Source organism: Polyodon spathula, chromosome 26, assembly GCF_017654505.1.
Source record: "Polyodon spathula isolate WHYD16114869_AA chromosome 26, ASM1765450v1, whole genome shotgun sequence".
Classification (NCBI taxonomy): Eukaryota; Metazoa; Chordata; class Actinopteri; order Acipenseriformes; family Polyodontidae; genus Polyodon; species Polyodon spathula.
This window is the reverse complement of record NC_054559.1, coordinates 17,378,939-17,401,397: the sequence shown is the minus strand read 5'-3', so window position 1 is coordinate 17,401,397 and position 22,459 is coordinate 17,378,939. Positions and strand designations below refer to the sequence as shown.

Genomic DNA, 22,459 nt, shown 5'->3' with positions numbered 1-22,459 from the left:
TTGATCTTCCCCAATGTCATGGATAAAAAAAGACGCTTCTGCTGGAGTTGCAGATAGCATGAAAAAGAAAGGCAACAGCGGCAGCAACAGTAACGCCGGCGCCTCTACCACCGTCGCTGCTGCCGCTGCCAGCCCCGGCTGCCTCGCCTTTGCCACCGCTATCATCCACTCGGGATTGGGTTCGAAACCGGGCGCGGGTGGCAGTGCTAGTGTTATGGACGAGGAGGGGGAAGGCGAGGAGGAACCCGGGCTGCAGCCGCAGCCACGCCGGGGAGGTGGCAGCGGCAGTGGCGGTGGAGGCGGAGGAGGCAGCATCAGAATGAAGAACATCACACCAGGAGGGGGAGCCGCGCCAGCAGCGAGCAACAACTCCAGCAACAACGAGCTGTGCCTCTTGCAAGGCGAAGGAGCTGCGTCGACTGCTGCCTCTCCTTCTGCATCTAACACGACCCCTACATGCCAGGGTGATGCTGTTGGCTGTGCTGGGGGAGTTGGTGGGAGAGGGGGAGGAGGGGACTCCGCCACAGCTGTGTTAGCAGTAGCAGCAGCGACCAACACTAGCAGGAGTAATAGTGCCTCCAGCACGGGCACGAAATGCAACAAAAACAGAGACTGCATCAGAGATCAAAGCACCGGGAGCTTATCTTCCATTATCTCTAAGCAGGACAGGCAGCAGGGAAGGGGTGGAGGAGGAGAAGACAGAAAAAAACAGGGTGCTTCCCCCAAAACGAGCGCCTCCAGTATGGAAGGGACGACCACCACTGCCGCCACCACCACCACCACCGCCGTCGCTTCCTCGCTGACTCAGGGTCAGGGGGGCGAGCAGGCTCCCTCCACCGCTGTTGTCTCCGAAAAAAGGGAACCCAAGGTGTCCTTTTCCAATGCGCCAAGCAGGAAAGCGTCCTCGTCTGTGTACGGCCAGAGTCAATCGCAGGCGCCACCGCAGCAGGACGACCAACCCCGGAATTCAGTCACCTTTCTCAAATCCGACGAAGGCGCCCAGATCTTAGCCGACGATGGGGATCCAGGGGGCAGTCAGGGGAGCTTCATGCAGCGGCAGTTTGGGGCCATGCTGCAGCCTGGAGTTAACAAATTCTCCCTGCGGATGTTCGGGAGCCAAAAGGCGGTGGAGAAGGAGCAGGAGCGGGTTAAATCGGCCGGGGCTTGGATCATCCACCCGTACAGTGATTTCAGGTACGGGCAGCAAGCGATGCATGCTTATTATGGAGCTCATGTGTGTGATCAATCTGAAGAAAGCATGATCCTAATCGATATTGTATAGTCCTATAGGTATCTGGTATCTGATCACGGCTGGTTTGTGTCACTTGTAGCCAGGGTTTATACTGGGTTTATCAAGGGTTAAACATGGTACAGAGGTGCGCTTTGTTTCTGTTTACTTACAAAGTGCTGTGTGTGTGTGTGTGTGTGTGTGTGTGTGTGTGTGTGTGTGTTTGCATTCTTCCTTGCACTGTAGATTATACAACAAGCCATATCGTATAAACATTACTGGCAGCTATTTTTAGCTCATTAAACAATGTGCGTAGAAAAACAACCCAGTAAAATGATTTGACAAACGTTTCAACTCGAGGTCATGTTAGTATTACTGTCTCATCTTAAAATAATTATGCAACTAACTAACTAATGCAACTAACTGCTAAGTCCTGGTTGATAACTGGTTTGTAACTTTGCCAGACTAGTGGTGAATTGCGTTGTCTGTTCTAGGGAGGCAATATGAAATCCACAATGATATGACCATGTGACTGCTGCTTGTTTAATGTAAAGCACCTGTCAGTCAACCACGGAGTCCGAGGTTCAGGGCATTTCCGCTGGCCATGCAATTGCAACGTTACAAGGGCATCAGGAAATTCCCCGGTATGCTGTGACCCGAATCAAGGCCGCGTCGTGATCTAGGATCATTGCACTGCTTTGAGATGCCTATTTTGGCCCCGAAACCTCTATTTCTTTGTATTTCTGTTTTATTTTATTTATTATATTGTTAATTATACTTCAGTGCAGCTGTGCTGCGTATGTCGCGTGACCCGGTATTAGTTAATTAATTGGTGTGAACCGAGACCTATAACACGTGAAGGCGCCGCTCAGTCACAAGCGAAAGGAATATATATATATATATATATATATATATATATATATATATATATATATATATATATATATATATATGGAAAAAATTAAGAGACCATTGCAAAATTATCAGTTTCTCTGGTTTTTCTATGTATAGGTATGTGTTTGGGTAAAATGAACATTTTTGTTCAACTACTGACAACATTTCTCCCAAATTCCGAATAAAAATATTCTCATTTAGAACATTTATTTGCAGAAAATGACAACTGGTCAAAATAACAAAAAATATGCAGTGCTGTCAGACCTCGAATAATGCAAAGAAAATAAGTTCATATTCTTTTTTAAACAACACAATACTCATGTTTTAACTTAGGAAGAGTTCAGAAATCAGTATTTGGTGGAATAACCCTGATTTTCAAGCACAGCTTTCATGCGTCTTGGCATGCTCTCCACCAGTCTTTCACATTGATGTTGGGTGGCTTTATGCCATTCCTGGCGCAAAAATTCAAGCAGCTCGGCTTTGTTTGATGGCTTGTGACCATCCATCTTCCTCTTGATCACATTCCAGAGGTTTTCAATGGGTTTCAGGTCTGGAGATTGGGCTGGCCATGACAGGGTCTTGATCTGGTGGTCCTCCATCCACACCTTGATTGACCTGGCTGTGTGGCATGGAGCATTGTCCTGATGGAAAAACCAATCCTCAGAGTTGGGGAACATTGTCAGAGCAGAAGGAAGCAAGTTTTCTTCCAGGACAACCTTGTACTTGGCTTGATTCATGCCAAAGCTGCCTGATTCCAGCCTTGCTGAAGCACCCCCAGATCATCACTGATCCTCCACCACATTTCACAGTGTGTGCAAGTCACTGTGGCTTGTAGGCCTCTCCAGGTCTCCGTCTAACCATTAGACGACCAAGTGTTGGGCAAAGCTGAAAATTGGACTCATCTGGGGGAGCTTCAGCAAGGCTGGAATCGGGCAGATTTGTCTTTGTGAAGGACGCATGAATCAAGCCAAGTACAAGGTTGTCCTGGAAGAAAACTTGCTTCCTTCTGCTCTGACAATGTTCCCCAACTCTGAGGATTGGTTTTTCCATATATATATATTTATATATATATATATATATATATATATATATATATATATATATATATATATATATGTGTGTGTGTGTGTGTGTGTGTGTATGTGTGTGTGTGTGTGTGTGTTAAATGTTACAATATACAGCCAACAACACACTTTGTTGTATCACCTGTGAGCCCAATTCTGTGACACGCGCTGTACTTCTATAGTCCCACACTAAACGTTTCATCATATATAGAGAGGTTTATTTGGGCCTAAGTGGATGTCAGATGTGTCCAGAGGGTTTCTAATGTTTGTAGGCTGCTGCTGTTTATTCTGCATGTAAAAAGGATAGAGTGCTTCTTGTCCGTGCCTCTTACTCTCGACCTGCTTGGTTTAAGGAAGGTATTCGACATGTACAAAGTTTTTAGTAGCCGTGATCATGAACACAAGCAAGCTTTTATCTAGACTGTGATGACGTCTGGTGACATCATTGGCTGAAGGATGAGTTCAGATACCTGGAATACATGAAGTGGTTACATTCCTTTCAAACCAGCTTCAGACCTCAGTAATGCAATTCGCATCGTGTGCTACTGTGACTGCTGTATTTAAAGTGGGGTTTTTATTTTTTTTAACATGGTATACTGATACGTTGCCTTGACTTCGCAATGCCACACATACTTCAATCAATCGTGTTTTACAGTCCGTGTCATATACCCGTACAATCGTGACTTGCTTAGCCTAGAATCGCGACCAAAAAATGAGCCCGGGTCCTCGCGACAGAACCCTCCTGCGCTGGATTTCAAGCTGCAGAGCCCCACTCTTGCATTCAGTTCTTGATTTCAAGCTGCAGAACCCCACTCTTGCATTCAGTTCTGCACCACGCCACATCGTGCAGGCAACAAGCTCAGCTGTGTCTAAAGAATTCCCATTAAATGCACTAATTGTGTTGTCTTTGAACAGCGGGGTCCCTAAATAAATACGATAAAGTTACCGCGTTCATTTTAGTGCATTGTTTTTTTGCACGTGACATCAGCTTTCTATTACTTGGAAACAAATACAAACACATTACGTGCGGCCAAGCTTGACATGAACTGTCGCCTTTTCCTCCACGTGTTACATTATTATTATTATTATTATTATTATTATTATTATTATTATTATTATTATTATTATTATTAAGAGGAAGAAGAAGAAGAAGGTGATGATACTTCATATAATAGCAATATACTAATCTCATAACAGTAATACACGTGATGCATTTTCTTGAGGGTGATCGGAGCAATGCATTTCACAGCTGCACGCAATCTTCCTGCATTAGTATTCCATCGCAGTCTGCTGGGTTTGGAACCGATTCACATTGCCCAAAACAAAGGGAAGCTTCAAACAATCGCAAAGTAATTATATTAGAATATGAAGCACTTTCACGACCTTGATTATCAAGCGTACCTGACTTACAATATCAATAATCTACGAGGCGAGGCCAAGGCAGTAAGCAGGGAGTCAATGATAAGACTTTACAGCATTGGGATGAACGGGGTGCACAGTCAGGCTATGTTCACAGTAAATTACAATACGAGTCCTGTATTGTCCTGTATAAGAGCCCTTCGCTAGTCACTGTTTTCAGTATTTCTGTCATTTTTAAGTCAAGGTGAAATCCCGAAGTAAGAAGCGGCAGGGTAGTTGTATTCACTGGGTCTCGCGTGACGGCTCAGTAAATCACCCCGCTTTAGATTTCAAGGGCATTGGTTCATTAGTCACGTGCCGCACTGGTGCCCCCCCCCTCTGCAGAATTGATTGTGTATTTGCAACGGCCCACGTGGTGCTGTCCGTGGTGCTGAATTGCATCAATAAGACTGCGCGTGTCCAGGCAGGTGGCCTTGGAGAAACTAACCAAAAGTTTACATACACTCCGTGCGGGACAAATGGACTTATTTAAAGCTTGTTGTAAGTTTATATATATAGCGCTATGCCATTAATATTATAAATATATTATTATTCGTTTATTTGGCAAACGCCTTTATCCAAGGCGACTTACAGCGATTAGGGTGTGTGAACAATGCATCAGCTGCACAGTCACTTACAACAACGTCTCACCCGAAAGATGGGGAGCACAAGGAGGTTAAGTGACTTGCTATGGATTTCACAATCAGAGTCAGCTGCTGAGCTGCGATTTGAACCGGTGGTGACCTGCTCGTTACAAGCCCCGTTTCTTTAACCACAGGACCACACAGCCTCTCAGGGTTTCGCAGCTATGGAACCCAAATAGCATTGACAGTGTTATCGTCGTTAGAATAGGGTTTTCAGTTTGCTCGGCTGGAAATTTCATTGGCAAATCCATATTTCAGACAGAGCGTCGATTCGTGAGTGACGCGCGTATAAGGCTAAAGGTGTCAATCAAGCAGTACTATTCTCAATCAGCTATCCCCAGCCAGTCTTTGCGGCATCGATTTCCTCTGAACACAAAGAGCCCTTAATCAGATCACTGGGTTCATGTTCACAGGTCAATATATTCCTTTAAATGGCTTCTACTGAAGGCTCTGGCAACAGTATCTGTCATCTACGGAAGGCACTGTAAATAAAATAGGGCTTTACAGCAACTTTACACCGGTTTATTTTTTGTGAAAGGAAGACTGTGTAAATACAGCAAGCAACTGAATAGTTTCAATTACAAGGTGTAAATGTATGACTAAGGTCTTTACTAGTTTTGTAATCAATTGTATTTTGGTGCACCTCGAATAAACCTTTCCCTGACATTTTAAAACTACACGTACAATCCTCCACCGACATCTCCTGCCTATAAGTATTCAGAACATGATGTCATGACGTTGATCAGAACCCTAAAGCACCGCAGTTGAACCTGCTGCGTTTCAAGCCCGTGTCTGTGCCTGGCACCCATCATCACTATCACTAGTACCACTGAGATCTATCTGATCATGTATTTTTGCTACAGTACAGTATGCATGCTACAGTATGTCTAGAAACCGACTTACTGCAGCATGCGCAACGTTTCCCTAACATCTGGTTACGAAGTATTATGGATGTAGTTTATTACTGCATGTAGCCTTTATAAAGGTGTTAAGAACTCGACACTGTGCAATTCATTAACGAGATCAATGTGTTATTATACCCATTATTTGCAACAAATATGCCTACTTAATATAACCTAGTATAACAAAAATAGCTCCAGGTAATCTTAATGCATACAGCTTTTATGCATTAACACATCAACACTGAATATGTACTTACTTTTTTACTTTGTGTGTGTGTGTGTGTGTGTGTGTGTTTGTTTTGGACTTATTGTCCGTTTTCAGATTCAGTTAATTCGCTCAGCGGCTCCGGTTTCAAATCGTTGTTCCATAGTCCTTGTTTCGACCTTGCGTACAGTCACAAGCAACTTATCACCTGATCCGGGTCTAATTTGAAAACTCTGTAACAACCATAGAGCTCCACTGCCGTCCTCGCCTGCTTTGAGTGGCGATCATCATCAAGGACGTTTGCAGGACACTCGTGGGACGCAGCGTTGTCTATCCGGCGCGTCTTGCAGGGGAGGGAAACGCACTGTGTGAGGGATTCATATCAGAGAAATATTCTTTTTCTACTTTTCTCCTCTGTCAGTCACAGACAGTAAATGCTTGGGTGATAACGAACCTGCATTTGTACGTGATGCAATCCCATGACAGCGTTCGCCGGGAGAACGAACATAGGGCTGCAGCAACTTATGCTGATAAACAATGCAACATCGTACCGATGTAAAACCTTTATTATTATTACTATTATTATTATTAGTCGTAGCTCAACACTGAACTTTTTTTGAGCACTCAACCGTGCAGGTAACTGATGGAATCGACCGGTCTGTCACTCAGTAAAAGAATCGATCAGTCACCGAATTCACTAATCGGCCACCTGGGGTCCATTTCCTGAAATGGTGCAAGTACTTGAAAAGTCACGGTTTAAACACGATTCCACTCAATATTAAGGTTTGTTCAATTGATCTAAACCAGTGATGTAAGTCAGCTCTGCCGCTCCAGATCTTTGTTCCAACCCTGCTGGGAATGTATTAGTTCAACTTATTAAACCTCCATCCAGACCCTGAAGTAGTTCATTATCTCATTTTACCTGTTAAACCTGGAGTGGAATGTCCCTCCAGGACCGGGATTGGACAGCCCTGATCTAAACAGTGGAGGGCTGTTATAATATTAAATTGGCAAAAAAAAAAACACACTTCCATACACAATTAGTGGAACTGGTTTTGTCAAAGTCAATCCTTCCTTCTACAGTATCTCTGGATTGAATGTCAAAGCAGTCTGTTAGAAATGGTGCAGAGAGCTTCTCCCCAATATCTTTGAAACGCACAAGTAAGGAACGCAGGTAAATAATGAAATCTGCCTGCCTCTGAGTGAAAGAACTGATCAATCAAATAACGGATTGATCAGTCAAACACTTGTTTCAGATCAATGGAAAAGCCCACCAGCTGCCTCCTCTTTGTCTCTCCCCCAATGCAGGTTCTACTGGGACTTCACGATGCTGTTGTTCATGGTGGGGAACCTCATCATCATCCCCGTGGGGATCACCTTCTTCAAAGACGAGACCACCGCTCCCTGGATTATCTTCAACGTGGTCTCCGACACCTTCTTCCTCACTGACCTGGTGCTGAACTTCCGCACGGGCATCGTCAACGAGGACAACACGGAGATCATCCTGGACCCCCGGAAGATCAAGAAGAAGTACCTGAAGACCTGGTTCGTGGTGGACTTCGTCTCCTCCATCCCGGTGGATTATATCTTTTTGATCGTGGAGAGGGGGATCGACTCCGAGGTCTACAAAACGGCCCGGGCCCTGAGGATAGTCCGCTTCACCAAGATCCTCAGCCTCCTGAGACTGCTGCGGCTCTCCAGGCTCATCCGATACATCCACCAGTGGGAAGAGGTAGGCAGGGTGGGATAGGTCAGGGCAAGCAGGGATGGAAATAAGACTCCCATTGCATAGCGATTTGATCCATTGCTGGATTTACTATCAGTTTTATAAGACACCCCTAAACTTGTTACCTATATGCTGTGGCAAATCAAGCTCACACTAAAACCTGGAATGGGTGAACCTGCTATGCAACAGGAGTCTGATTTCTATTCCTGAGGCAAAGCAAGGCTAAACAAGCTAGTCAAATCCAAGCCTTTCAGGTTAGATTTTGATATTTAGACTTTTTAAACACATTTTCCATTCAATAGCTATTTGAAGTAAATTAAACTCTTAATTCGCTGTACTAGATAAAGTGCTGTATGATTTTAATCACAGATGACTGTGTCCTCTAGTCACCTGCCTGCTAGAAGCGGGCTCTATTATCCTGTGGGGGGAATCTAATACATAAACGCATTTATTTCAATGCGCCTTGATTAGCGTCCTCATTTATTGGAAGTTTCAGCAGGGACAGTCCTTCGCTAACCCATCTGATTCATGCATAACCCCACACACCCCCTCTCTGGCCTTGGTCTAGCTATCATTTATAAAAGGGGGGTGTTATACTATAAAAAAGTACATTTGAAATCAAGCAAAAGTTCTGAACGTTTGTCCTGCACTAATGCATTTTTTTTACAGTGTGCGCAGTATAGTGCGTAACACCCCAGTACAAAAAGCTGTTGCATCACAGTGGATTACCCCTATCCTGCAGATTTTGTGACTTACATCATCAATGGCTAAAAATCTGGAACACCTGTTAATCTTGACTAATTAAGCCAATAATTGCCGCAATTTAGTAACTGAGAAGTTGGTTGAAACAAAAACCAGCAGACGCAGAAGGACCAGGGTTGGGGACCCCTTGCCTTACTGTAAGCTATGCTGTAGGAACTGTGTTGGAACAGTAGGGGGCACTCTCTCATCTCTAAGCTGTTCCTCCAGCACGCTGTCAGGGGGTATTGTGTGGGTGAAGTCACCATGTTTGGAATGAGATTTTCAGTCGATGAACAATATTTCAGAATCCAGTCTGATCCCAAACCACTGCATTGCTTCAAATTCAGTTTTACCCTTCAGTTACACTATCTGGGATGAGAGTATCCTGATTAACATGAACGCGAACCAGTCATTTACTTACATTCAATTAGTTCATGCTGAAGTAATGAAGGGGTTCCCGGGGGACTTGCTCCTGCTCTTGTCATTGTATCGACAGAGCCTCAGCTTGATGGAGGATGTCGATTATCTGGCTGTTCTTATTATAAAGGGAGTTGTTTACCTTAAAGGGCGTGTAGCATGGCCATCGCCTATCAGTTCTATTGCATTAAATGGGGCAGTTCTGTAATGCAGTGCTGTATTGCAAAAATAAGTTCTTCTGACTTGATGGCTTTTTAACAACATTTTTGTCTGCTTCTTTTTGTTGACATAATTGGAAATCATCACTGCAGTATCTCTCTCTCTCTCTCTCTCTCTCTCTCTCTCTATATATATATATATATATATATATATATATATATATATTTGAATATATCGAAACATGTATTTTATATTCCTATGTTCAATTAATAATCTGCAGTTAGTTTTCTTAAACTAAAACCCGAGTTTTAGTTTCATCTGCCTCCTGCTTCAGCTCTCCTGCTCTAAGCCTGTGCCTCTACCTGTATTCACCCATCTTTACAAATAGACAGATGAATTTGATATCAATGCTTTAAAAAAAAAAAAAAACCGCATTCCCCACCTCTCATTAGCATAACAGCATTGCACAGTCCCCTGTCTTCCATCACCTCTATATCTGTAAGCATCTGCATCTCGTGCCAGCACTGTGTGGGAATGTTTTACAAAGTGCAACCCTTCTGTTCTGGAAGCGAGTGAGCTCTCCAGCGCAGCAGCAATGCCCTGGATTGACTAGCTGACTGGCGTCAATCACAGAGCCAGGCTTGATACACAATCAGACAGTGCAGTGATTTCCTGACAGGTGTCAGTAAAGGCTTAGCTGGCTGCTGATAAATGTGTCGTTTAGGGGTGAGCTGCTCATCATTCCCCACTCCTCTGCACAGCTGGGCTGAGACCTGCCTGTTCTGTCTGCTTTGCGTGGTTCTTGTTAAAGCTTATTTGTGAAGCTGAACTAATGCTTAGCACTGAAGATGGCTAAGATCTAGTAGTTGCATGAACCCATACCTTGATATCTGTATTTGTTATTGAGGTCTAGGGTAATGGCAGTGCTGGAAAGCTGAGAATGGAGTGTTTAGACTAGTGCTCTCATTATTAAGGTGCAGGGTAATGGCAGTGCTGGAGAGCTGAGAATGGATAAACAATTAACACCTTAAAACAGGCAGTACGTTTAGCCGCAATGTCTGCACATCTCCACTAGGAGGCGCCGTTGAAAGCTTTCCGAAGCCGCAGGGTAATTGAAGATGTTCTGCTGTACCAGGCGCCTCATTAAAGGAGGCTAATCCCACATAGTGAGCATTGCCCCGACAGACCCTGCATCATATTGCAAACCTCAGTACAACCGTGACTGATGGGAAGCGTAATTCCCTTGATCTCCAAGCAAATTTCTTTCACAGATCATGACCCCTAATTACTTAATCAAGCTTAGCTTAGCATGCCACACACTGACTCTTCATTATTAAAAAGATAACACTGTAAGTTAGGCATGCAAGGGTTGCAGGATGCATTCCAGGTCCTAGGAAACACAGCCCGCTGTGTACGGCCTGTGTATCGTCACAGAGTTCAGTTTACTGTGGCAGATTCACATCATATTATTCACAGTGCTGATTCCCACAACTGTCTGAGAATGTGACAGTTTTAAAAAAGCTGGCGTTAACACCAATGCTTTGACAGTTGATAAAACTAACATCTGAAATTTTTTTTTTATAAATCTTTGCTGCGGCTTTAATGGTGAAAGGGGCTACAGTGAAATGCTGTTGCTAATCTATTCTTCTTTTAAAACACACACACACATAGATGTTTTCAAAAAAATGTTTGCATGCAAAAATAGAAAAAATGACCATGGTAAAAGCATAGTACAGTGAAATTAAGCAATGTGAAGCATGGTAAACCATGGTAAAGCATGGTATATGCATGGATAATACTAGAGGTATTTTATTTTCCTGTTCTAACAGAGACTTTTATAATAATAATAATAATAATAATAATAATAATAATAATAATAATAATAAAAACATTCTGTGTTATTGACGGAGGGCTAAGTGCTAATTTCAAGGTCCTGTCGTTTCTCCTGTGGAACTCTTCAATGCACGGTGCTACAGCAAGAGCTGCAGGCAAACATTAAAAGATGATTTCCTACAAAGGCTTATTGTTGTCATTTTCCAATTCACATAAATATTCAGATTTGCCAGACATTTCATTTACAAAGTGGTCTAAAAAATGAATCCCTTCTCACTGTAAACTTCTATCAGGCCTGCAGAAGCAATCACACATTATTAATCACTTTTAAAATTATTCTTTTCTGAATGTAATACTCAGCTGTAAAAACATCAGTTTCCAACCCAGTGCTTATTCAGGGTGGGTGTTCTGTTGTATTTTTAGCATCCAGGTGTGGGGCTTTGTTTTTGCACATGAATAAGAGATCTGACAGACCTATCTGAACTTAGCCGTCCGTTTCAGACTGATAACGTGGGCGACCGGCGCTGTTGCCTGGGATATGCTGGGATTCATAGAGATGCTTTGCAGAATGCAGACGCTTACAATCCAGGACAGTGCATGCTCTAGTTTTAGAAATACTAAAAGAAAGATTTAACAAATCCTATTCATCACGCTTGCATTCAGACACCCTGTGAGCGCCTTATTAAAACACTCTCTAACAGGGGAGAATTATACACAGCACCCTGCGCTATATGTTTTATAATATCTACTTAAAAGAATTAAACAGCACAGCCGATTGTAATGTGACGTCATTTCCATCCTATGCAAAGACATTTCAGATGACATCAATATCAGGGTCTGGTTTCAATGATCTTTTAGCATTAACAGCACTGTATGATCAATCATCTTATTTTTGTATACTGTTTATATATGTTTTGTCTGAAGTTATGTGTTTCATAGTTAACCCCAAGGGATCTTGTCTGAGAATAGCTGGCAGCTATACAGTTGGTGGAGGCACAGGGTGGTCAAGAAGCTTTTTTCCAAAGTCATGCAGTTAGGGAGTTAGTCACTCAGCGGGCTTCTGGCTCTTGTCCCATCTTTGAACACTCACAAGATCACCACCATATCACAGTACACCCGAGATGTGAAGTCTTTGACAGCCTCCCGAAGAGAAAGCATGGCTTTTGCAAGCCGATAAGTTCCAGCACAGCATGTCACATCCAGGAATCGAGATTCAGGACCCATGCAGTGCAGTCCTCTGCCAGTCTGCCACCACCACAATGAACTTGACCTTCCCTGACCCTCTGAGAAGAGATAGTGAGCAGCCTATCGGAAAGTGAATTGTCCTATTGGATACGTTTACACAGCAGCTAATGCATCTTCAACCAGACTGGATTTAGAAAAAAAAATGCTCAGAAGAATGAGCAGACCAGCTGGAAGTTGGAGTGAGGCTTTTATTCATAAATAGATAAGCAATTAACCATTAATGGAAGTTCACTTACATGTCAATAAATGTTCCAAACACAGGCGTAACAGGGGTGCTTGTGTGCGGCCACAATTAGATTGCAGTCTGTGTGTTTCTTACCTAGAATTACAGCCGAACCCTGTGAACAGTCTTGCTTCCTGTAACCCACCCTCTGTTTCCGTCAGATCTTCCACATGACCTATGACCTGGCGAGCGCAGTGATGCGGATTTTCAACCTGATTGGCATGATGCTGCTGCTGTGCCACTGGGATGGGTGCCTGCAGTTTCTCGTTCCCATGCTCCAGGAATTCCCCAGTGACTGCTGGGTCTCCTTGAACAAGATGGTGGTAAGTACTGTCTCTTTCCCCACCTATGTTAAATGTGGAGCCACAGCCTTCAATAGCTGAACAGTTTCAACAGTTGGCCACAGGTGGCACTGTTGCACAGCAATGCAAAAGTCCCACTTGAATGTTTGTTGCATGTGACGATCAAGGGTTCTGTAGCTATTGGGGACGCACAGGGAACAGTCACAAAGGTGACCTTTAAATGCACAGCACCTTAATAAGGAACACTAGTCTTGTTATGCAAGCACGATGATGCATGATGCTGCCTGAGAGCACTTGTGAACTGCTGGTCCCATTGCAGCAGGATAAAGTGAAGCTTTGTCTGAGCAAGAAAGGCTTAAAAAGCAGCCCAATTCTCCAAAACATGGAGTGACTGTTTTATTTGATTTCTTGAGGGCGAGGTCCCCGGGGATATCTGTCTCCATGCCTGTTGACAGCCGGTGTAATTCAATTAATTTTGGAGACGTTTTGGTAGCTGAGCTGCACTCTTCCCCCTGGGGGCTCACAGCAGCTCACAGCAGGGGCTCTGCGAGTGGAACCCAGGCAGTGTCAAGAGACTCTTCAGAGACAGGTCCTCGTCAAGCATGATTGAATTGTGCAGTCTCACGGGTACAGCAGTGTGATGCACTGCCGTTACAGATTCTGAGCCCTGTCCAGGACTCAAGGTTAAAAGCTCTATAAATCACAGATGAGCCTTTTGCATAGTGGCTGAAACACTCCATGTTCTGTTACACCAAGCGTGAATGACACAGACTTTCACCAGGGAGATGCAGCTTTTGTATATATCGCAGAGGGATTCCGCCAGCATAACCAATAGATCGTCCACCGCCCATTTACACAGAAGTGTGTGCTACATATCCCAGCCATTTCTATTGTTTTGTGTATGCGGCAGACATGTGAGTGTGCAGTAACCCTGCAATGTCAGCGCTGTCATTCAAATGAAAGGAGAGTGCCTCTCTCTGCTTTCTGCACAGTGTGACCCCCCCCCCCCCCCCCCCCCCCCCCCCCCCCCCCCCCCGGGAGCCCATATCTCCTGCAGCAAGATGCTGGCAGTAAACTGATAAACTCTTCTAATTGAGGCTGAAGCCACTGGCTTTCTCAACCCCCCCAGATCACGCAAGCACACTTGAGGGTATTAAAGACTGCCTTGCGTGAATAGAAATGTATGTAAATAACTGTATGGGAAGCACACTATAATTACAGGCTTCATCACACTGTGTAACCATTAGACACAGAGAATATTCCAGCATCACTTATCATGCCTTGTCTTTTTGTATTGCACGATTCTTTGCAGAGCACTCCAGCTTAGCTAGGCATACATGTTTGGTGCAGGATCCTTTCAATTTACAGTAAGACTCACTTGAAAACCTAGAATGGTTAAAAAAAACTACTGAACTATCCCATATAAATGTTCCCCATAGTAAAAGCACAGCAAAGCGACATGTACAATCAGCAGACAGGCTAAAAGAATTGAATCTGTTCAGTCTTGAACAAAGAAGACTACGTGGCGACCTAATTCAAGCATTCAAAATTCTAAAAGGTATTGACAGTGTGGACCCAAGGGACTTTTTCAGCCTGAAAAAAGAAACAAGGACCAGGGGTCACAAATGGAGTTTAGAAAAAGGGGCATTCAGAACAGAAAATAGGAGGCACTTTTTTACACAGAGAATTGTGAGGGTCTGGAATCAACTCCCCAGTAATGTTGTTGAAGCTGACACCCTGGGATCCTTCAAGAAGCTGCTTGATGAGATTTTGGGATCAATAAGCTACTAACAACCAAACGAGCAAGATGGGCCGGGACACAAAGTATAGAAATTATTACAATTCTAACCCTAACCATGCATAGTATAGACATGGGAAAATGAGACTACAAATTTATCTTGGTAGACTGTTGTAAGGAATTCAGACTAGAGGTGTGCAGAAACTCACACTCAAACTTGGAATTGCCTTAAAGAAGTATTTATCAGCAGGGATTAAAAAAAGAAAAACACATCATTAACCTGTTCATTTCAAAACAAGAAAATCTGCCCTTCCCTTATGTTTGCAATTGAATACCAATCAATAGCAATTTACTTCTGCATTGAGTGTTTTAAAAAGTGATTCGAAGATCCGGGGTGCTTCTACAGCCGTACCGAGGCTGTGAACTGACAATGAGGTCAAGTATGAGTTTCTGCACCCCCAGAATTAGGACCCTCGGTGCTGGCCTGCTTGTGACCCCTTCCCTCCCCCTGTGTGCCCCTGCAGAACGACACGTGGAGCGAGCTGTACTCCTTCGCGCTCTTCAAGGCCATGAGTCACATGCTGTGCATCGGTTACGGCCGGCAGGCGCCCGAGAGCATGTCCGATATCTGGCTTACCATGCTCAGCATGATCGTGGGCGCCACCTGCTACGCCATGTTCATCGGCCACGCCACGGCGCTCATCCAGTCCCTCGACTCCTCTCGCCGGCAGTACCAGGAGAAGGTAAGCTCCCACGCCAGGCTTTCTGTATTATCACCGTCCTGAATGTTACAAATAACACAAACGTAGCACTCACACCCATCGCCTAGCTGTTTGCTCCATTCCCGGTTTTGCTAAGTGTTTAATAAGACTCACCAGATCTTGTAACTTGCTCACCCTTGGCTAATCAAGCATGTAATAAAACCTGTAATGGCTGAAACTGCTATGCACTAGGAGTCTTATTTCCATCCCAGAACCATAGATCACCGTGCCCAGTAGACCTAAAGGAACATTGGTAATCTGTGTGATTAAGTTCTATTGATAGCAATTATATAGCATAATTCTTCAGGGTTGAAATGGGTTTCAGGGTTTAGATCCAGCAGATGCCCTGGGGCTACCCTAGTGAGGGTCTCTCTTTGCTTTGCGCTGCTAATCTCGCGTGCACACCATTCCTGCCCTGAAATAGCCATTACTGCTGCAGCGAGGGGATCGAATAGGCTAAGAATAGCACTTAGAATAAGTGTCTCACCCCCGCGATGACAGCTTGGCAGCCCTGCACTTAGAAAGACTCCTGTCACTCTGCAGGGCTCGCTCACACAGTACTCTATGTGTGTGTGTGTGTGTTTGCGTGTGTGTGTGCCTGTGCGTTTGCGTGTGTGTGTGCGTGCATGTGTGTGTGTGTGTTGCAGGGCCACATGCATGAGATCTAATTACCATGGAGTGTCCTTTGCATTTTTTCCAGATACCTCATTCTCTTTGTGATCCACCCTAACCATTCCATTTCTGTGCTGAGAACAGCAATCCGTGGGTCTATAGAAGAAAGAGTCACACTTACATTTTCACATGTATATACTGCGTATGTCAGTCACGACTTTGTTTGTAGGTCATGGATATCACTAATAGCTAGAATATTACAGTGTGTGTATTTTTTTTTTTTTTAAATCTCGTTTCCATCTGCAAGAATAACCCCTGTTGTTTTTCAACGTGCAAAAGGGTTTTGGGTGCAGGTTGTTTTTTTTCATTACCTGTATGCTTGTACTGCAGCTGCACAGGCTAAGGGCCAAGCCTGACAGTTTTTGCTCACAGCACTGTGTCAGTAATTCAGCTGATCCTGTGCTGGAATCAGCTGGCACTGCTGGTTCGCGCTCAGGCCCATTAGAGCTGTCAGTTCCGGATTCAGATCAATGGGGCAGCTGCAGATCGGCATGTCCTCCATTAGATATTGTAACACCGGCAAATAAGACAAAAGACCTCAGTGCCTGGGCCTCTGCTTGCAAGCTAGCGCTCTTGAAAAAATCAGGAGCTAATAGTGACGGTATTACAGGATTGGAAGAAACACCTTTTCAGGGATTGAAATAAATGTAGTGTCCATTTGACCCTGTCTCTTATGGTCCAAGTCCATCTTTTCGCTGTCATTGTGGGTGAAAGGCTCATGCAGCGGTTTGTGATTCTCTTGCCCATCCTAAGTTCTCGGTCTTTTTCCATAAGAGGCAGGGTTGACTGGAGAGCTCTGCCTAACGAGACAGTGACAGGAGACAGTTGGATAGAGCTGTTCATTGAGTCACTGCTTGCTGTCTGGCTGTCTGTTGAAGGACCAGTGCAGCTTAACACTAAAAGTCAATTAAAATTAAAGGCCACTTAAAAAAAATATGTTCTGGTTGGATTGGTGCCAGCCAGTTTCACAAAACGTTTGTTTATTTGCTGTCGAAATTTGCTGTCACATGATATGACAATTAATTCATGAATTTGTTTGTTTATTTATTTATTTTTATGACGGATGAACCCACGTGCTTAGTCATCCATTTTTTCAATATTGAAGGGCGTGTCTTTTGTCTAATTTATTTATTGCTATTCTGACATTAACATGGATCATCTATAGCAGGGCTTCTCAAACTCGGTCCTGGGGACCCCCTGTGGCTGCTGGTTTTCATTCCAACGAGCTCTCAATTACTGAACTAGACCCTTAATTGAACTAATAATTTGCTTAATTAGACCTTTTTACTTGTTTTCAGCTCTTGAACAGTTGCAGATTTCAAGTTAGCTATAACATTTTATAAGTTACTTGAACTGCAACTGTTCAAGAGCTGAAAACAAGTTAAATTGTCTAATTAAGCAAATTATTAGTTCAATTAAGGGTCTAGTTCAGTAATTGAGAGCTCGGTTGGAATGAAAACCAGCAGCCACAGGGGGTCCCCAGAACCGAGTTTGAGAATCCCTGGATACAAGTACACCTAGGATACAAGTACACCTGTTAAAACATGCAGGTGGTGATAAACATCTCACATGGAACATCAAAAGGTTGTCTGTTCTTGTTTGAACTATTTCTTTAAAGTGTTTCTGAGTTTGGGGATATTGTTTGTTTTTCCAGGTACTTAAACTGAATTGTATTTTTAAGACAAGCCTCAACTAATGCATAGAATTCAGATCGGGCCTTACTATTTAAGGCCACCGGGTGGCACTGTACTTAGCCGGACTTTTTGTTTTAAATTGTGTCTGGTGTGAGAGCTGCTGTGTCTGTAATTGCCTGCAATCTTGCTCTCAGACAGCAGGATGCTCAGGCTCTCTTACTTCCCCTGCAGCACTGAGGCACAGAGACACACAGTCTGCGGGCACAATCCGGCAGCAGTTTATCTCCCTTAGCCCCTGTTTTTAATCTTTATGTCGTGTTGCTATCTGTTTAATGCGGTTTCCTGCTATCCTTTCTCTCTCATAAATAGGAACTGCCATTACAGATTACTACCCTGCCTTTCCCTCTCACCCATTCTCACCTGGGAAAAAGACTAAACCGAAGCAATGAAAACGAGAATCAAAATCAATAAATAAAGTAAAATGTGAGCAATCAGCTGGGGGAAAGTGATGGACAGATAATTTACACAGAGAGAGCTGGGATGGCCATTGATAAATATTTTCAGCAGGGGACACTTATGCAAGTATTCACAATAAATAAATGTATCAAACTCTCTCTCTCTCTCTCTCTCTCTCTCTCTCTCTCTCTCTCTCTCTCTCTCTCTCTCTCTCTCTCTCTGCCTGTCTCTCTGCAGTCTCAATATCCACTAATGGTACAGGGTGACAACTGTGAACCACCCACTGATTATATGAAGTTTAACATAACCAGTCTGCCAGCATGCAGAGCGAATGGGGTCACTAAAGTGCAATTAGATTTGATTTGCAGAAGCTGCATTTGATATCAGCTAACGATGCTGCTTTAATGCTGCAACGGTTCAACTGCCCTTACAATTACAATGTGATTGCCATTAATTACAAATTACACAATTATAATTGTAATTGGCCCCAGGTTTGGTAGAGTCCCATTATAACGTGCCTGTTGTCAAGTGACCAATCAGGAAGCTCCATTGCAGGGCTGCAGAACTTTCAGATGGAATGTCTAGCTTTAGATTGGAAAGTGAGCTCATCTACAGAGCTGCTGGTTAGCCCATGTAGCCATTGACACTGATGATCCCCCGTTGCAAGTGTAACAGCGCACTTTGATCTCAGCTCTATGAAATCTGTAAATCAGAGCTGCTACAAAGGGTTCCAGACTGGTGACAACAACCCAGGGCAGCGAGTCCCACAGCTGAACTCCCCTAGCCCTTACCCCTAGTCACTGAGCTGATGAATAAGTGGCTTTCTCAGCTAGGAGCACCAGGCTTCATCAGAACCCCTAGGGGACTCTGTCCAAGACTGTTATCAGTGCTTATAAATTATTCATTGCAGCTTTTAAGATTCCAACTGCCCTGTTCTTTCCTGTGGGTTTTCTCTGCCTGAAGAGCAGTTACAGTACACAGCAGTGGTGAGGGGCAGGCTTACTGCCTAGTTGCTATGGGGTGGGGCCCTGAAAAGTAGGTTTGCATTATGTAGAGCACCTGAGCACATGTTACATATTGCACTGATTAAACTCCTAGGGAAGTAAAGTAAAGCATATTAAAAGCATTGTGAAATCATGGTAAATCACATTCACGTAAGAGCATAACATGTCCTATTATAGAGTGCATAAACTGAATACTCTACAAATATACAGTTTTTGTGTTTTTTTTTTTTTTTTTTTTTTTTTAAATAAGATCTGTGTCGATGGAGACATGAATTATTCAACAGCAGTATAACAGAAAAGACCTCAAATCCGCCTGCTTTAAATATTGCAGGAGAATAATTTTAACATTGGGGTTTAAATGAAGAGCGAATGCGGCTGCTGGAGACAGTGAGTTTGCTATTCCGAGAACTATTCCCAACTCAGAGTGGCTTCACATCTCAGCACTTCAGTCATTTGATTTATTTATTTTCATGTATTTCTTTTTTTACTTTCCAAGTTTTATCGGTACTCCTACTAAAGTGTACTGTGGGCCTGCCTTCAATAAATATCACTTATTAATCCCTGACCCTATAGATTATTCTGCACTTGCTGTAAAAAAAGTGAGAGCTGAATGAGTCATTAGCTAGGGCTGCTCCCCGGTAAGGTAAAGCAACTACTGCACTGTAACACGCCTCATCATGCCGTATGAAACCTGGACTGGTGTAGTTGGGAGAAAATGTTGCATGAACGGTGATGCCCTGGAATCCTGTGTGTTTATACTGGAGATTGCAGTGCAGACTTGCACTTCCACCCATACCATACAGTCCTGCAGAGAGAACAGGATCACAAAGCTTTAGGGACTACATTTTGCATTGATTAAAAACTGCTTTGATTTGTTTTCCTTTGCGAAAAAATGGCAAATTGCACTCTGGAACTTGGAGAACCAGGACCCAGTGTGCAGCTGCTCTTCAAGTCAATTCTTTTTTTTCGTTCATTGACCTGTTTAAATAAAGAATTGCTTGATGGTTGATTGACGGCTTGCTTGCTCGCTCGTCTGGGGGCTCGCTCCTCCTCGCGTGACTGAAGCTGTGCTGTACTCAATGACAGGCTTTCTTTCTGTGCAGTACAAGCAAGTGGAGCAGTACATGTCCTTTCACAAGCTTCCCGCCGACTTCCGCCAGAAAATTCACGACTACTACGAGCACCGCTTCCAGGGAAAGATGTTTGATGAGGAGAGCATCCTGGAAGAACTGAACGAGCCGCTGAGAGAGGTGAGGAGGTCACCTGGAATTAGAATGGCGCGCCAGATATGGGTGTCAGTCCTTATAAAAGTTTCCCACAGTGAAAGCATGGCAAAGTGTACTAAAGCATAGCTAAGCACTGTAAAGCCCAGAAAGGTATGGTAAAGCATATTATTAAATATGGCAAACTATGGTAAATGCATAGTATAGACATGGGAAAACTGCAAAAAATAGCATGCAAAAATACAGCAGTAAACTTTTATAACAGAGTTTCCTAACTGTTTAAACTTTTATTATACATGTTTATGTGGGTCAAATAGAATTAGAAAAGACTGTTAATCAAGGTCTTTAATAAATCCTTTTACTTACACAGTGAACAAAAATGTTAATTTATACTATGGCAGTTCCATTAATGACAAGGCAACTTCTGTAGTTTTTTGCCGTCACTCATTGGCAAAATTCCCATCTATAGACCCTTTTCCTTTTTATCATTTTCCTGAAAGTTTTTTTTTTTTTTTTTTTTTGAAGTTCATTGAATTTTTTGGGGCTCTCTGTCTCCCCCACTCCCGGTCTATCTTTAGGAAATCGTGAACTTCAACTGCCGGAAGCTGGTGGCATCGATGCCTCTGTTCGCCAACGCGGACCCCAACTTTGTGACGGCCATGCTGACCAAGCTGCGCTTCGAGGTGTTCCAGCCCGGGGACTACATCGTCCGCGAGGGCACCATCGGCAAGAAGATGTACTTCATCCAGCATGGCGTGGTCAGCATCCTCACCAAGGGCAACATTGGCATGAGGCTCTCAGACGGGTCCTACTTTGGGGGTAAGAGGAGCGTATCCCTTCATCACTTCCACCTTGATCACTCTCTGCATGAACTCTTCAGCATTTTGCAGTGATGAAAACCCAGTTAATAAAAGACTTGTTTTTAAGATGCACACCCAGTAGGATTAGATTTATTAAAAGCGGCATGGCGATGCTGCTGTAATTTGAAAGCAAGCACGGAAAATGACTGCAAAAGGGGGAAAGAGGGATAGGATCCCTAATATAAAGATCACTGATTCGTATTGCAAGTCATGCCCCCACCGGAATTTACTAGCAGCAACTACAGTTATAATTTCGTTCCGAGTGTAGATCTCACACTTAGAATGTCTATCACCAAGCGTTCTAAACCAGAGCGTGTTCTATAGAAATGGAATAAGTTCGTCAATATCCTCTGTTTTTCATTTTGATTTAATGATCTGTAACAGTGTTTGGTGGTGTCCTCTGATCACGTTGAGAGTGCACGTTCTCCTGCACTCTTTGTATGACAGACCTGGCACAGGAAAGAGTGCGCGAGAAATTCACTTGATCAGAGGTAGCCACGAACACATCAACACACATGCTAGGCGATTAAGTCCAGCCATGAAAGAGCAGGGTGTTTTTAATAAAGCGGTCTCCCAACCTGTCAGGCCCTGCCCCTGTCAAGGCCTGCCTGACCAAATCAGTGTGTTTTATGTTTCAGAGACGTGTTCGTCAACAAAGACCAAGTGGACACTGACCCTGACAGTGTAGTGCAGTGCTGTGCTGCTCGGGGAGGTGTTTGTACATTAGCATTCAGCCCATCCTTATAAGCGCCATAAAGAGGCTGTGATGATGTAACTCTTGTGTTGTCATGGATACCTGCTTAAAGATGCAGAACACAGTGTGGTGTGATTTATGTTGTGTGAAACACAGGGAAGGTGAGTTTTTTTTTAAAATTGTGGCTCAGGATGCAAACCTCTTGATAAACTGGAATGCAATCAAACAGTGACAGGTTCACTCGGTATTGACTTTCCAGAGCAGAGTTAAATGAAAAGGCTTGCTCTGGGTTTCAAAGCCAAGTCTTAATCGCTGGCAAGGGAGTAGCCAATCTGTGAACATGAAATGGAAAGCTAGAAAAAGATACAGCTGGAGCTGCATGACAACGGTTTGCAGTCTTGTGGATTAACCGGTTGGTTACTGCTTCGGTTTTTCT

General features: G+C 43.7%; 1 protein-coding gene across 1 annotated transcript in view; it reads left to right on the top strand.

Annotated features, from left to right (window-relative positions):
- LOC121300851 (potassium/sodium hyperpolarization-activated cyclic nucleotide-gated channel 2-like) overlaps nucleotides 1-22,459 on the top strand; it is a 34,580-nt gene continuing 12,121 nt past the window's right edge. The window contains exons 1-6 of the mRNA XM_041229792.1: nucleotides 1-1,194; nucleotides 7,644-8,067; nucleotides 12,841-13,002; nucleotides 15,244-15,462; nucleotides 20,350-20,496; nucleotides 21,048-21,288. Coding sequence (XP_041085726.1) covers nucleotides 14-1,194; nucleotides 7,644-8,067; nucleotides 12,841-13,002; nucleotides 15,244-15,462; nucleotides 20,350-20,496; nucleotides 21,048-21,288 — 2,374 coding nt within the window. The 5' untranslated portion in view covers nucleotides 1-13. The remainder of the gene's footprint in view (nucleotides 1,195-7,643; nucleotides 8,068-12,840; nucleotides 13,003-15,243; nucleotides 15,463-20,349; nucleotides 20,497-21,047; nucleotides 21,289-22,459) is intronic.